This window comes from Paramormyrops kingsleyae, chromosome 9, assembly GCF_048594095.1.
Source record: "Paramormyrops kingsleyae isolate MSU_618 chromosome 9, PKINGS_0.4, whole genome shotgun sequence".
NCBI classification, from domain to species: Eukaryota; Metazoa; Chordata; class Actinopteri; order Osteoglossiformes; family Mormyridae; genus Paramormyrops; species Paramormyrops kingsleyae.
In genome coordinates this window covers 28,691,184-28,705,719 of record NC_132805.1, presented here as the reverse complement: position 1 = coordinate 28,705,719, position 14,536 = coordinate 28,691,184, and the positions used below count along the sequence as shown (strand labels likewise).

Here is a 14,536-nt window from a genome sequence, read left to right as displayed (position 1 = left end):
TACAGAAATGATTCTGTCCCAAGCTTTTTGATCCATATATGCAAGGAACAGGTTGGGTATATTACAATTAACGGACACTAGAGACTAGTAAACAGTAACAAACAACAAGGACTATTAACACTAGAAGAGATTAAGGAACACAAGTGAAACAGAACTTAAACAAGACACGAGCAGGGTAACCATTAACAAGGACTCAAAAGCAAAGACATATTAAGAATACCAGACACCAAAGGATAAAATAAAATCAATATATTAAGCAAGGAACTCATGAAAGAATGAATGTCTGCCTCTAAGCCACACACTGAGCCCATTGAGCCACGCAGTGGTCAGGGGAGCACTGAAAACACATAAGGGCAACCAAGGAGGATGGCTAGTGGGAACTGCTGGCCAAACGGGGAAAAAGCACACAGGGCAGGGCCAGATGGGCACCAACGCTGACACCTTATATCACCACAGACTAATAAGTAATCAATCAAGAAAATTCTTTAATTCTTGTCAGGGTCAGCACCTGTTGTCCCAGTCTCATGTCCCTTCCCTGTTTGGCCAGCAGGTGTCACTGGCTATCCTGTCCCTCCTGTCACCCCTTGTGCTTTCCCCTGCTCCCTGTTGGCCGCATTGCTCAACTCGTTGAGCATGCGGCTCCCTGTGAACCTCTCTGTGTCGTGTTCACATGCTGTCTCTTCTGTTTTTGTATTTTGTTCCTAGTGTTTCATTTATCAGTTTCTAGTTCCTATGAGTTTGTGGTTTGTTTTGGTTTTTGCTTTGTGCCTTGGTTTTGTCTGTCCAGTTCCTTGGTTTTCATTAGTGGTTTCTGTCATGATAAGCACGAGGCACAGACTGCAGAAGCAGAGGCAGGACTCAGGGAATCGGGAAAACAAAGGGTTTAATTCCGAGCTCAACAGAAGCAAGACCATGGAACAGGCAGAAAACACATAATAACAAAATGACGTTAATGACCGGACTGGGGAAAACATACCTAACGCAGAGTTAAATACATCAGACTAATTAAACACAACGAGAAACAGCCGGTAACACGGATCCCAAACAAGGTGATGAGGGGGCGTGGCACACAGGAGGATCGGACTAGCAGGTCATGACAATTTTATGTTGAAAAATGCAAAATTATTTTATATCTATGAGTAATGATTATAAAATACAGCCACTCAAAACCATGTTGTCAAACTAATTACTTATTTGGCCTTCAGCTGTTGACCTTTAAACATGAGCCAGAGGTCCAGAACAAGGAAAGAAAAGAAATAAAGATCCGAAAAGAACAGTCTGCTACCCTGTTTAACAGTCCATATTGTTTATTTACTTATTACAATAAGGTGCAGAACACATGAAGCGAACAAGAAATGAAGAGCCTGTTATCCTATTTAACTTGCCCCATCACAGGGCAAACTCACACATATACATCTACAGGGGATTTTTAGTATCTCCAATCAGCATGTCTTTGGACTGTGGGGGGAAACCCCATAGCAGCATGGGGAGAACATGCAAACTCCACACACATGTAACCCAGGTGAGGCCTCAAACCCGGGTCCCAAAGATGTGAGATAACAGTGCTAACCACTGCACCACCATGACCAACTTATTCTAGGTATGGCGTACAGGTAAGGTGATATTGATGTTTATGTGGACATTTTTATAGGTGACTAAAATGCGTTTAAAATGCAACTAGAGGCTGACATTTTTTTGTGAATCCAGCGGGATGGGACTCAAATTCAATGTTAATCACAGGACTAGGACGGGACGGGGGGAAAAAAATAATGGGGGCGGCGGGAGTCATATTAAAAAATGAAAAATTTCAATAAAACTATTTCATTATATTGCCATATATAATATTATATATATATATATATATATATATAATAATATTTAGCAGAAGGGTATGGACTTGGCGAAGCAGAAAATGTTTGGCTTCACGGAAGATTCTTTTGCCAATCCAACGTAGGTTACTGTCCGTGACACCCAAGCATGCTGCTGTTTTGCACAATACTTAGTTAGACATATATAATACACCAAATAAAACAGTGTCCTTCCCAGTGTAATTTCCTCCCAGCGTCAAGTGATGCATGATTCCGCAGCCCTGCTGAAGTACAGTCTTTCATTTTTAGAAACATAACTGAGGAGAAAAGACAGGAAGACAATATTTTACTAATTTAAAAATCATTTTGAATTTATTGGTTTTAAATGTGGGGAATTTGTGATTTGACTATTCGTACATAATACAAGAATAAAACGTAAATTCTGAGATAAACACAATATACAATTACCGAAAGTGCTGTTAAAAACATTTCACTTGTTCTTGTAGCCTACTTGTTTGTATAAGCAGAATATTTTTTTTCTCCAATCAATGTTGCAACACAAATGTAAATTCAAAACAAAACTGTTTCTCACAACATTATGACGCAAAATCGAGGTCTTGTGTTCTAAACGCATCGTCTTTATATTGACGCACAAGTCCTTTGTTGGTCATTTCAGTGAAAAGAAGCCAGAGAAATGGAGCAAGAAATTATATCCCAGACGTTAAAAATGTTCAATAAGCTACGGCTTGCCGGACAGCTCTGTGATGAGGTCCATGTGGCCAACGATGTTAAATTAGATGCCCACAGAATAATTCTGTTTGGCTGTAGCCCCTTTTTCCAGTAAGTAGCTATGACCCATATGTGCTAATGATGCCCAAACAACAAAAAGTCAGATTTTTTTCTCTTTAGTAATGACCTCTCCCTGACAATAAGTCTCTATGATAACACAAAGTGTCTTAAATGCATTACTGTGTTATATTAGTGTTGTCACGATCCGCTCCGTTCGATCCCGATGTGTGCCACGCCCACCTCGTTACCTCGTGTTCAGCCCTGATTGTGATCACCTGAGTCCTGTTATGTCTAGCTTGTCTTTTGTATTTAGTCCTCGTCTGAGTCAGTCTTCCCCAGATCCGTCATTGTATTATTACCGTGTTTATGCCTGTCCGTCATCCAGTCATTAATAAACCCCTTCTGTCCGTGTATACGGCTCCATTCGCCTGCTTGCCGGTTCGCCGGTGCCCAATCGTAACAGAATGACGGATCTCCACAGCACACCTCAGCAGATCGCGGACCAACGCCTCGATCTGCTAAATGAGGTCATTTACTGGCTGTCCCAACCAGAGATCCAGGAGGATCCTGTGGCACGGGACTTAGCCAGCCGGAGCGGGACCCTCCTGGAGGAGATCACCCCGCTCACGGAAGCGCACGTCTTCACAGACGTACGCGAAAATCTCCGGCAGGTGTACAAGAGGATAACGGAGAGGCGGCTCCAGCCGCTCACCCTCTCCGCGACAGCCTCAACTCGACCCACCAAGCCAAGCTGGAGGAGGCGCAAGGGGAGAAAGCAGGCAGAAACGGCGATCTTTCTGAGGGCTTGCTCTCTCTCCGCTGCCGTCACCCCGGGTGTCATCACTGCTTCCAGTTTGCCGGTACCCCTCGCCAGCCCCGCCGAGGAGATGCCGCCACCCTTGGCGGCTTATGACTTTCGGGCAGCAGGCCTGTTTAATAGGGGGGCCAGGGCCGTTTGGGACGCCATTCCCCGGGTCCCAAAGTTCCCGAACCGGGCAGTGCCCCCAGTGGTTCCCGTGCCTGTAGCTCCACTCCCAGTGGTGCCCCCTGCTGGCCCGGAGGCGCCTGTGTCTCCTGCGGCACCCCCAGAGGCGCCTGTGTCCCCTGCTGCAGCTGCCATCACCGCCACGCCCGAGGCCATTCCTGCGCCGCCTGGCGTGACTCCAGCACTCCCCATGACTCCAGCGCTCCCCGTGACTCCAGCGCTCGAGCTCTCAGTTCAACCCCCTGTGGCGCCCCCTGCTAGCCACGTGTCGGCAACACCCGTGGTTCCCGAGGCTGCCGCGCCCCCCGTGGTTCCTGTGCCTCCTGCGGCTCTGCGCCCCGTGACTCCCTGCTGGCCGCGCGCCCGAGAACGCCGCTCTGCCCGCGGCCCTGCCCGCGGCCCAGCCCGAGAACGCCGCCCTGCCCGCGGCCCTGCCCGCGGCCCTGCCCGCGGCCCTGCCCGCGGCCCTGCCCGCGGCCCTGCCCGCGGCCCAGCCCGAGAACGCCGCCCTGCCCGCGGCCCTGCCCGCGGCCCTGCCCGCGGCCCTGCCCGCGGCCCAGCCCGAGAACGCCACCCTGCCCGCGGCCCTGCCCGCGGCCCAGCCCGAGAACGCCGCTCTGCCCGCAGCCCTGCCCGAGGCCGCCGCTCTGCCTGTCCAGCCCAGCTCGCCCGCAGCCTCACAAGCTACCTCCCCTGAGGCCCTGACTCCTTCGCTCCCCGCTCAGCTCCCAGCGACCCCTGCAGTGTCCCCCGCGGCTCCTGCGGCCCCTGCAGTGCCCCCCATGACTCCAGTGTTCGAGCTCCTAGCTCCGTCCTTTGCTGCTGCTGCTGCTGCACCGCCCGAGGTCCTGGCATCCCCTGTGCTCCCTATGCCTCCTGAGCTCACCACTCAGGCCCCCGTGACTCCTGTGGCTCCTGCAGCGTTCCGCGAGGCCCCTCATTCTGTTACGATCGGGCACCGGCGAACTGGCAAGCAGGCGAATGGAGCCGTATACACGGACAGAAGGGGTTTATTAAGGACTGGATGACGGACAGGCATAAACACGGTAACAATACAATGACGGATCTGGGGAAGACTGACTCAGACGAGGACTAAATACAAAAGACAAGCTAGACATAACAGGACTCAGGTGATCACAATCAGGGCTGAACACGAGGTAACGAGGTGGGCGTGGCACACATCGGGATCGAACGGAGCGGATCGTGACAAGTGTAGTATAGCGTTCATAAGAAATTTTTGTGTGCAGCATTTATTAAGTGAATCACCTTAACTTTTACCATATAATAAAAATATAAAAAGTGGACCATGTTGGTCCAAGTGATAAATATTTGAGGATAAAAATGAAAATAAAAATGAAAGCCCCCGGTCCCTTGTTAAGTACCTATGTGATCATCTGTGGCAGGAGGTCCGGTCGATTTTCATTTGGGGGTCACTGGTTAAAAAAGAGTTAGAAAGCACGTAATTTAACTCTGTCTGCAAAACCCATATTTATTAAACGAGTCACATCTGGATTGCTTTTCAGGGCGATGTTCACTGGCGCCTGGAATGTTCTGGGAAAGCGCGAGTATAAATTCCCAGGCATTTCCCCAGAAACGATGAAGCACATCATCGAGTACGCCTACACGTACTCTGTGCTCATCACGGTAGACAATGTGGAGAGTCTCCTGGTGGCCGCTGAGGAGTTGAATATCCTGGGCATCGTGCAGTGCTGCAGTGACTTCCTGCTTAACCAGCTCTGTCTCGAGAATTGCGTTGGCCTTCTCAAAATCGCCGATATCTACTGTCTCAACCAGCCGCACCAGTATGCCTTCAGCTCAATCCTGAAGAACTTCAAGGAGGTGGTCAGCACCTCAGAGGAGTTCCTGGAGCTCACCCTGCAACAGCTCTGTGACATAATTGTAAAGGAGGAGCTGAACGTTAGACAGGAGGATGTGGTCTTTGACGCCGTCCTCCACTGGATCCAGCACAAGCCGGCCAGCTGCAAGGCCCACCTTTTAGTGCTGTTGCCCAAGGGGACTTTAATTATACATTGTTCTCACTGACATGTGGACTTAACAATAAACCACTAATTCCGTGAAGTCCTTATTACTGTAGCTAGAGACTAAGTCCTATAAATCTACAACCTAGGCTTTCGAGTATTGCACCCGGCAGCAGAGTCTAACGAACAAATTAATGGAAAACCTAACACTCTCAAATAAATGTCTTAAATTAAACAAGTATTAAATGACATAGCTGAGATTTTCAAAGAAAATGGCTTCAGCTAAAATATTATGAAAACGAGAAAAAGAGCAAATGATAAAAAGTGGTGGTTTAATGGTTAGGGGAAGTGCGCTTGTAATTGAAAGATTGCAGGTTTGAATCCCTAACCAGCGAGGCACCACTGAGGTACCCTGAGCAAGGTACCACCCCCAAGCACTGCTCCCCGGGTGATGAATTAGCACATATGGGTCAAATGTGGAGAACACTTGTTGTGTAGTGTGTCAACAATGACAATTAATAACTAAAAATTTGGCCTTGCTGTTATATCCTTTATGTGAAGAGTTACTCCTTTCCAGTGATACACAAGAAGCACTAAAGAGTTCATGGGAATTCTCTTGTTCTGATTTTCTGTGTAGGTGCAGATGGCTCGCATGAATCCAGAATACTTTATTAAGACTGTCAAAAACAATGATCTGCTGAAGGCTGATGTGGCGTGCAGTACCATTGTCAGTGACGTCTTGAAGGCCATGTATGAACTCCACTTTAAAAGTCCATGTTCTGACTTTCAAAACCCAGTGATGTGCCCACACCTGCCTTCTGAGATCTTGCTGGCCATTGGTGTCTGGAGACACCATCCAACCAACTGGGTTGAAGCCTACGACAGCCGGGGCGACCGCTGGGTGGATACCACGCAAGAGAAGATGCCCCCCTTGTCCTTCCACGGCACCGTGTACCTCAAAGGATATGTTTACTGCATCGGGGGGCATGACGGCCCGTCCTGCATCAATACCGTGCGCAGGTTCGACCCCATCACACGGACGTGGAAGCGGGTGGCCCCAATGAACCCGCGCCACTGTTACGTTAGCATGGCTGTGCTTGATGGCTTCATTTATGCCATGGGCGGCTTAGACGGCTCCAGACGCCTCAACACAGCTGAGCAGTATAACCCAGACACTGACGAATGGACCGTAATCCCTGTAATAAGGCTGGTTCAAACTTCTCTTCACAAGCGCAACACTCGTGTATCTACTTTGTGGATGCGTACACAGAAACATTCATAGTTCTATAATCAAGCCGTGTACTGTGCATTTGCACAATGTATTGTATTTATATTTTTAATAATAATAATAATATAAATTATAATTTTGATATTCCCTGCACATGTTCCAAAGCAGTGAGGTTTGTGTCTGTTTCTCTGTGTTTTGCAAATTCAGAGAGTCAGCTCACGGTTGCCAATTTTGGTTGGCTAGCTGGCGTAAGATTTTCAATTTGAGTCTGCACTAACATACAAACGCATTTACATGTATGTAACAGTTTTCTTACCTTGTAAATAGTCTGTAGGGTTTGCAAACTACCCCACCGCTCGTCAAAAGCATCCATGTTGGTATTTAAACTGAACACTAGTGAATTGATCATGCACAGTGTGTCCGTACACCGCTGTTCGGATAGAGATTTGGAATGCAGCAGGCATTCTTCCACGGAGGTGTACAATGATGTCAAACGCGTCATAAATGTTCAAGTGGACACATCCGCTAATACGCGTGCGGAGAAGTATGAACCAGCCGTTACACTATCCATAGCACGTACTTTCATGTTTGTGTCACAATTAATTTTTTGTGCCTTTTGGGGTAGACTCCAGGTTCACCAAGACCCGGTACTGAATAAACTTTTATGGTAGATGGATGGATTGAACATGCATTAGCAAAATCTGCATTTAACCTTTCTAGATCTCCACCCCCAATCATATACAGCATAACAGTCATCACATTTTATCTGGTTTTCCTAGATATACATCTGTGGGGGCTATAACGGAACTGAGAGCCTTTCTTCTGCCGAGTGCTATAACCCCCTCACTGACCAATGGACCGCAATCGCTCCAATGAGCACTGTCCGACATGGAGTTCGGGTCGTGGCTTATAAGGAGAAAATCTATGCGGTGAGTGACTCCTTTTTGTGTCCAGTCTCACGTTTTATTTATGAGACTCACGGTTTTTTGCCTTTGCTGCTGTGTCATGAATTGTGATGCGGTTAAACCAAACAAAAGAGTTCACTATCAGAAATAACCTGCTGTGAAGGTTTATCAGAATACACATAAAAATCATGTCGCCCTCTTTAGCCTCCCTGCATTCATTTCTGGGTTGTAAATGAATATGCTGGGGGGGGGGGAGGTCTCAGCTGCAAGCTCAGGTAGTAAAGCTTAGATTTCTGGTTATATTCTGTAGATGTCGACATAACTGGTCAGATTGTTGTTTTTTTCAGTGTATGTGTAACTGCAAGCAACTGCAACCTGTAATTTTACATATACACTGGGGAACCTGTAATTTTGTAATAATAATAAAAGTAAAAGATAGCAGCACATGGAGTCTGTTTTGATGGCTCACAGTTTTCACCAAACCGTACAAGTTTTTCAACTAAAATCTCTGAAGGAAAGTGTTCATGACTTCGCTCATGCCTTCTGTATCCGAGGGAACACTTACCTTTGGGGTCTCCCAGGTTGGTGGTACCAATGAGTCTCGGCTCCTGCGGAGCATGGAGGCCTATGATCCTCTGACCAGTCGCTGGCATGCTGTGGCCCCCATGTTCATGCCACGTGGCAACTTTGGCATCGAGGTGGTAGATGGCCTGCTATTCGTGATGGGCAGAACCAACGGGTTCAGAGTCTCTAACAAGGTGGAGTGCTATGATGCAGAGACAGGCAGCTGGTACCGCGCCCAGAACATGTGCACAGCCAACAGATACTTTAGCTGCTGTGTAATGCCCACACGTCCTGGCATCATATAATATGCTGGACCTCGTTAGTCTCTGATGGCCAACAGGAGGAGACGAACCCATCTGCCCCCAACAGCCTGCCCAGTGGGGAACCTCAAGTGCCCCCCCACCCCGAATTCTTTCCCTAAAATGTACAGTACTCACAGAATACAGGGACACTTGCTTAATTTCGTAAAAATGTTACAAATTCAATGGTTTCATAACAACAGTCCATTGTCGAGTGTTTAACGTATCTGCACATATCTTCCGCACAGACATTTTTATTAAGTGTCACAATTTTGTGACTTACTCATTAAGCTGCCGTTTTGGTATTAATTGCAGTTGGCAGTGGCTCCCAAAGGGATACTTAACACAAATGTTTGGTGCTTTATGTTACTGCAAAGGTGCTACTAATTAAAAAGCACCCAAATGAGACTGCTTTCAATAAACTTTTTAAAAGTCAGAAAAGCTCTTTTAAAATTATGATTTTGGTTTCAATTTATTACTACTTGAAATGAATATTTTGAATGAATGTTTTTTTGTTATAAAACCAATAAATTTGCAGTATTTTTACTGAATTAAGCAAGTGTCCCCAGACTTTCTGTGAGTACTTTAAATAAAGCAATAACTATCCTGCATCTCTGTTCATTTACCTGTTGACAAATTTTATTTTATTTTATTTGAGATTTTGATGGTGTTGCCTAATCCAGTGCAGCATCAAGGTGAAGCTAAAGCCTTTTTTGGAAGCACAGGACAGGGGACAGAGTGAGTGGGATACCAGTCCATTACAGGACATACACTCACAAACATGCAGAGCTGGGTATGGAATTCGAACCCCTAACCCTGGAGGTGAATCTACAATTTCACCCACTGAGCCACTATATACAGAATATACATCATGTTTAGTGTGTTATATAGTGTTATTTGTCTGTAAACAGTCTGCAAAATCTTAAGGCCAAAAGGAGTAACTCTCACCACAGAAACCACTCTTCTAATCTGCCTGAAACACCTTGTTGGAATTCCAGTCCTTACTTCTGTGACATGGTGAGGTCACCTCATAACACAGTCCTTATTGGCCAACTACCTACAAGGATCTCTGCAGATTGCAAGATGGGGGGAATGTGTAGCGCAAGCTGAGCAATCAGAGCACACTGGGCTCATCGGGGGTGGCATTTAATGCTCCAACAGAGTGTTTCAGACAGAGCTATAGACAGTGATTAGAGATGTACATTATGAGAAATAATGTTTTTTGAACACCGAAGCATGTAAATTTGTTCTAGTAGACCCCCAAAATAATATTATGAACAGTGAAAATGAGCATAATAGGACCCCCTTAATGAAAATTTTAAGTCCTCAGCCTAACCTGCTGGGGGCTAGAAAGTGGCTTTAATATTATGTATATGTATATTATCTAAATATTATGTAATCTTAATTAATCGTGAACTAACTCTTACCTAATGTTTATTTAGCCACAAACTATATTTGTTCATGATATGTTCTTGAGTAGTAATTTAGTTACTACTAAGTTACTAAGGAACCATATTGTAACCATAGCGTTACAGCCCTTGGCACCAGCTGTTAGTTGTCACCTAGCATGCAGTGCTAAGCTTCCCAGTGATCTCCAGGGTACAGAAAGTTAGAAGCTGAACTGTGTGGACAGACCAGCTGGGTAAAACTTTATAGTACATCTCCTCCTTAACTGTACATGTTAGCACTGGCTGTTTTGGATTGGTCTTGGTTGGGGGTCCTATATGATATGTTTTATTTGTCTTGACACCTTTCTCTTATGTTTTGTGGTTTTCCTCTATAGCCTCTTAAATGAGTGACACCCCAGTTTGTTAACATATAACAGTGACGGGATTTTTTGGAAGCTACGTGTTTGGGTTTCGGCAGTAGTCTCCAGCCTTCCACCAAGCTGGCGCTCATGTAATATTTAGACAAGTTCGCCGGTGAACTCCAAAATTTGCTGCATGGCACTTTTAGGTCCAAGTCGTTCATCACTATACCAACCGCTGCTGTATCTTATCTCATGTAACACCAGAACCATCCTGATTTTTACCCAAAATCAGGCAGGAGATGAAGCAACAAAGCTACTCCCAGATAGGCTAAAGTAGCTACCGTAGGAAGAGGGTTAGTTTGTGTCAGCGGGATTTTTCTGCTTTGCTTTGACATTCTTCCATGGCCCACTGATTTAAAGGGCCAGCCACCATTGTTTTTGTTTGACTTATTTTCTACAAACACCATAAAGTTCCTGAGCAGCTTTTCCTGTCTTATTCTCCCCAGAAATGGATACATCTCCCCCCTGCTGCATATCCATCTTGATCTGGAACGCAGTGCGATTCCTTGGGATTCCGTAACTGGTTCATACCACCAGGGGAGTACATCCGCTGCAGATTCCCCAGAAGAGCACACTCAACATCATCCCTAAATATCTGATGAATAAGTGGTAGCTACAAAGAGAGCCTCTTGGCTGAAATGGAACAAGGGAAAATATTTTGCTCCAACAGAAAAATGAGGAATGACGTTTTAAAGGGCCACACCATCACAAATGCAAAAGCTCAGCCTTGCATTTACTTTTTATTTTATTTATCAGACTCTTGTATACAAAGGGATGTACTATTATTCTCTTTTATTTTGAGAAAACAGGGTTAGACTGATTGGGGTTAAAGGCCTTGCTCTGGGGCCCAACAGACAAACCACTCAGCCAGCCAAGGGACTTTAACCAGTGATTGCAGGCACAGCAAGCTAACCCAGTGAGCCAGAGACCCAAGGCTAAGGGGTAGACAGAGTCACTATTTATTCCTGGGGGAACGAACAAGGTCTGAATTCTCAACTTGACCAGCCAATCAGCTGACAGAAACGGGCATCTAAGTGCTTTCAGGTTCCTGATGCGGTTTGCCGAGCCGCTCGGTCCGTCACCCCCGCTTCAGCTGCGAAGAAGTCAAAGGCTACTGAATCTTACTTCTTTTTCTGCAGAAACCTAAGGGCACACCTAGCGCTCTACTGCCTCCCCGTGAAGAAAAGAGTTAATCTCCTGTTAGTTTTTGGAAAAGTGGAATTTTCATTAGTGCCCTGCCCTGGTTGTCATCTACAAAGCAAATGCCAGTGTCCTGAAAACTTACTTCTCGAAATTCACACAGTAGAGCCAAACATCAGTACTGGGAATACAGTGGCTCAGTGGGCAGCACTGCGGCTTCACAGCTTCAAGGTTGTGGGAAATGAGACGGATTTACAACTCTGAGAGTGTAGGTGTGTGTGTCTGTGACAGTCCCACTGTACAATATGAATTCAAAGTGATGTTAAACATTTCTTCTACGTATTCTGTCCCTCTCCATTATTATAGTAAAAAAAATCCCATTCTCCAATTCCCAGCTGCTCTAGACACAAAGAAATTCAAATAAATACTAAGATTTGAAAATAGTTCAGTTTTAAGGGAACATTTTATGGCTCTCAGCCTCATGTGAATGAATAGGGAAAAGCTCCATGAATTCAAGCATGGCACTGTCACAGGATGCCAACTTCGCAATAAGTCCGTTTGTGAAATTTCTTCCCTGATAGATATTCCACGGTGAATTGTACGTGGTACTATTGTGAAGTGGAAGCGTTTAGTGGCAGACCGCACAAAGCAACAGAGCGGGGTCGCTGAGGTGCATGGAGCGTAAAAGTCACCAAAGCTCTGCTGATTCAGTAACTGCAGAGTTCCTAACTACCTCTGGCATTAACTCCAGCACAAAAATTGTGCACCAGAAGCTTCATGGAATGGGCTTCCATGGCCGAGCAGCTGCATGTAGACATCACATCACCAAGCACCAAGGGTCAGATGGAGTGGTGTAAAGCACACTGCCACTGGACTCCGCAGCAGTTCAAAAGTATTCTGTGAGGTGACGATTTGTGCTTCTCTGTCTGGCAGTCTGATGGATGAGTCTGGGTTTGGCAGATGCCAGGAGAACGTTACCTGCTTGACTGTATTGTGCCAACTGTAACGTTTGGTGGAGGAGGGATAATGGTATGGGGTTGTTTTTCAGGGGTTGGGCTAGGATCCTTAGTTCCGGGGAAGGGAACTCTTAATGCTTCAGCATGCTAAGACATTTTGGACAATTCTATGCTTCCAAATTTGTGGGAACAGTTTGGGGAAGGTAACTTTCTGTTCCAGCATGACTGTGCCTCAGTGCAAAAAGCCAGGTCCATAAAAATGGTTGGGTGAGTTTGATGTGGAAGAACTTCACTGGCCCGTACAGAACCTTGACCTCAACCCCCTTGAACATCTTTGGGATGAACTACAATGGAGATTTTGAGCCAGACCTTCACATCCAACATCCATGCTTGACCTCACAAATGCTCTTCTGGATGAATGGGCAAAACTTCCCACAGACACACCAAACTCCATAATCTTGTGGAAAGCCTTCTCAGAAGAGTGGCAGCTGTTATAGCTGCAAAGGGGGACCAACTGCATATGATGTCATACAACTTCCTGTAGGTGTAACGGCCAGGTGTCCCAATACTTTTGTCCATATAGTGCATGTAGGGATTCCGACTGGGAGAGACCTACTCATGAATGATTTAACACTTCAGTCCGACATGCTGCGGATCCTGATTTCACTTTTGTTCCCAAAACTCTGTAAACAGAACTGTCATATTTCGAATCCCCTTTTTAAAAAGCCAGTTAAATAGGTTTCCCAATGTCATGGCACAAAATAATGCAGCTATGTTCAGCAGAGGTTAATGAGATGGTTTTGTCAAGTCAAAGGCGAAACTGTGTAGGCTAATGTCAGAACCGTACTTTACACAGGATGCACGTATAGCATTCTGCTAAAGAAAAGGTTTAATACAACACAACCTATTGCAAATGAAAAAAAGGTTTATGCAACACAGGTTAATTGGACCTTCTGCTGATCTGTCATTAATAGACTTCTTTATAATGAGTACCTTTATCAGCAGTGGTGATTTGACAGATACATTAATTCCAGATGTATATCGGGGTTCCTGTCATAAAGAGGAAGACAGCCTATGTTGTGATATTTCTCAGCTAATTTATTTGCTGAAGTGAAACACAGCATTTTATTTTACACGCTGAACTAGAGATTTGCATCAAGTCTCTCCCCCCCCCGCCCCAAAAAAAAAAAAAAAAAAAAAAAAAAAAAACCTTTGTGAGCCCCACAGTTAGGACACATGAAATTGTGATAGTGTTGCTGGGAATATTGAGCCTTGATTGAGCTTTGATTACTTTGAGTAGTTCAGTTGACACCCTTGGGTTCAACTAGACAGTGATTGATAAAATGGAAATTCCACTTATAGTACATTTTGAAGCTTCATTCCTCTCATCACTTCTTGCATGATGTGTGATTGTGTCTGTTTCATTCCCAAGTATGACAGCTGCATACTGTCACCAGTCCTGGTGTTTTATCATGTAAATTATTTTGCGCGAGCCACAAAACATGGAACAATAAGCTTTTGGAGTGCCACAAATATCTATAGCAGGCCAAGTTTACAGCAGGAAACAATACCATGTTTACTAGGGTGCGTGCTGTCTTTGTCGTCTTCAGTATTCAGCTATTCATTTGGTTATTATATCTACTGCCATAGACTGTGGAGCAGGGTGGGGGGGGGGGGTTACTTTTGCAGCACCATTAAAACTGTGATGAACAACCACAAACAAATTACCTACAAATAATTTAATGCAAACCCATAAAACTTTATTAATAAAAGCCTGAATTGCTCTGTAGTCCTACATTAGTAATATACACTCATTGGCCACATTATTAGGTACACCTTGCTAGTATCGTTGGAATTTGCTTTGCCTTCAGAACTGCCTTTATTCTTTGTGGCATAGATTCAACAAGGTGCCTGTGTCATACCCTGCTCGTGCCGATCCTCTTGTGTGCCACGCCCCCCTCGCTACCTCGTGTGGAATCCCCGTGTCATCAGCTGTTTTCTCATTGTTTCATTAGTTCTGTGTATTTAAGTCTGCGTTACAGTATGTTTCCCCAGTCTGGTCATTGACGTCAT

General features: G+C 45.4%; 1 protein-coding gene across 1 annotated transcript; it reads left to right on the top strand.

Annotated features, from left to right (window-relative positions):
* The first annotated feature begins 2,502 nt into the window (after nucleotides 1-2,502).
* Nucleotides 2,503-5,625, top strand: LOC111840878 (kelch-like protein 10). The gene is made up of 2 exons (XM_023806186.2): nucleotides 2,503-2,648; nucleotides 5,106-5,625. Exons 1-2 carry the CDS (start codon nucleotides 2,503-2,505, stop codon nucleotides 5,623-5,625), a joined length of 666 nt encoding a protein of 221 aa, XP_023661954.2.
* The last annotated feature ends 8,911 nt before the right edge of the window (nucleotides 5,626-14,536 follow it).

Coding starts and splice junctions, on each gene's coding strand:
- LOC111840878 (XM_023806186.2), top strand. CDS start 2,503: ATGGAGCAAGAAATTATATCCCAGACGTTAAAAATGTTCAATAAGCTA. Junction 2,649..5,105: donor GGCTGTAGCCCCTTTTTCCA/GTAAGTAGCTAT, acceptor ATTGCTTTTCAG/GGCGATGTTCACTGGCGCCT.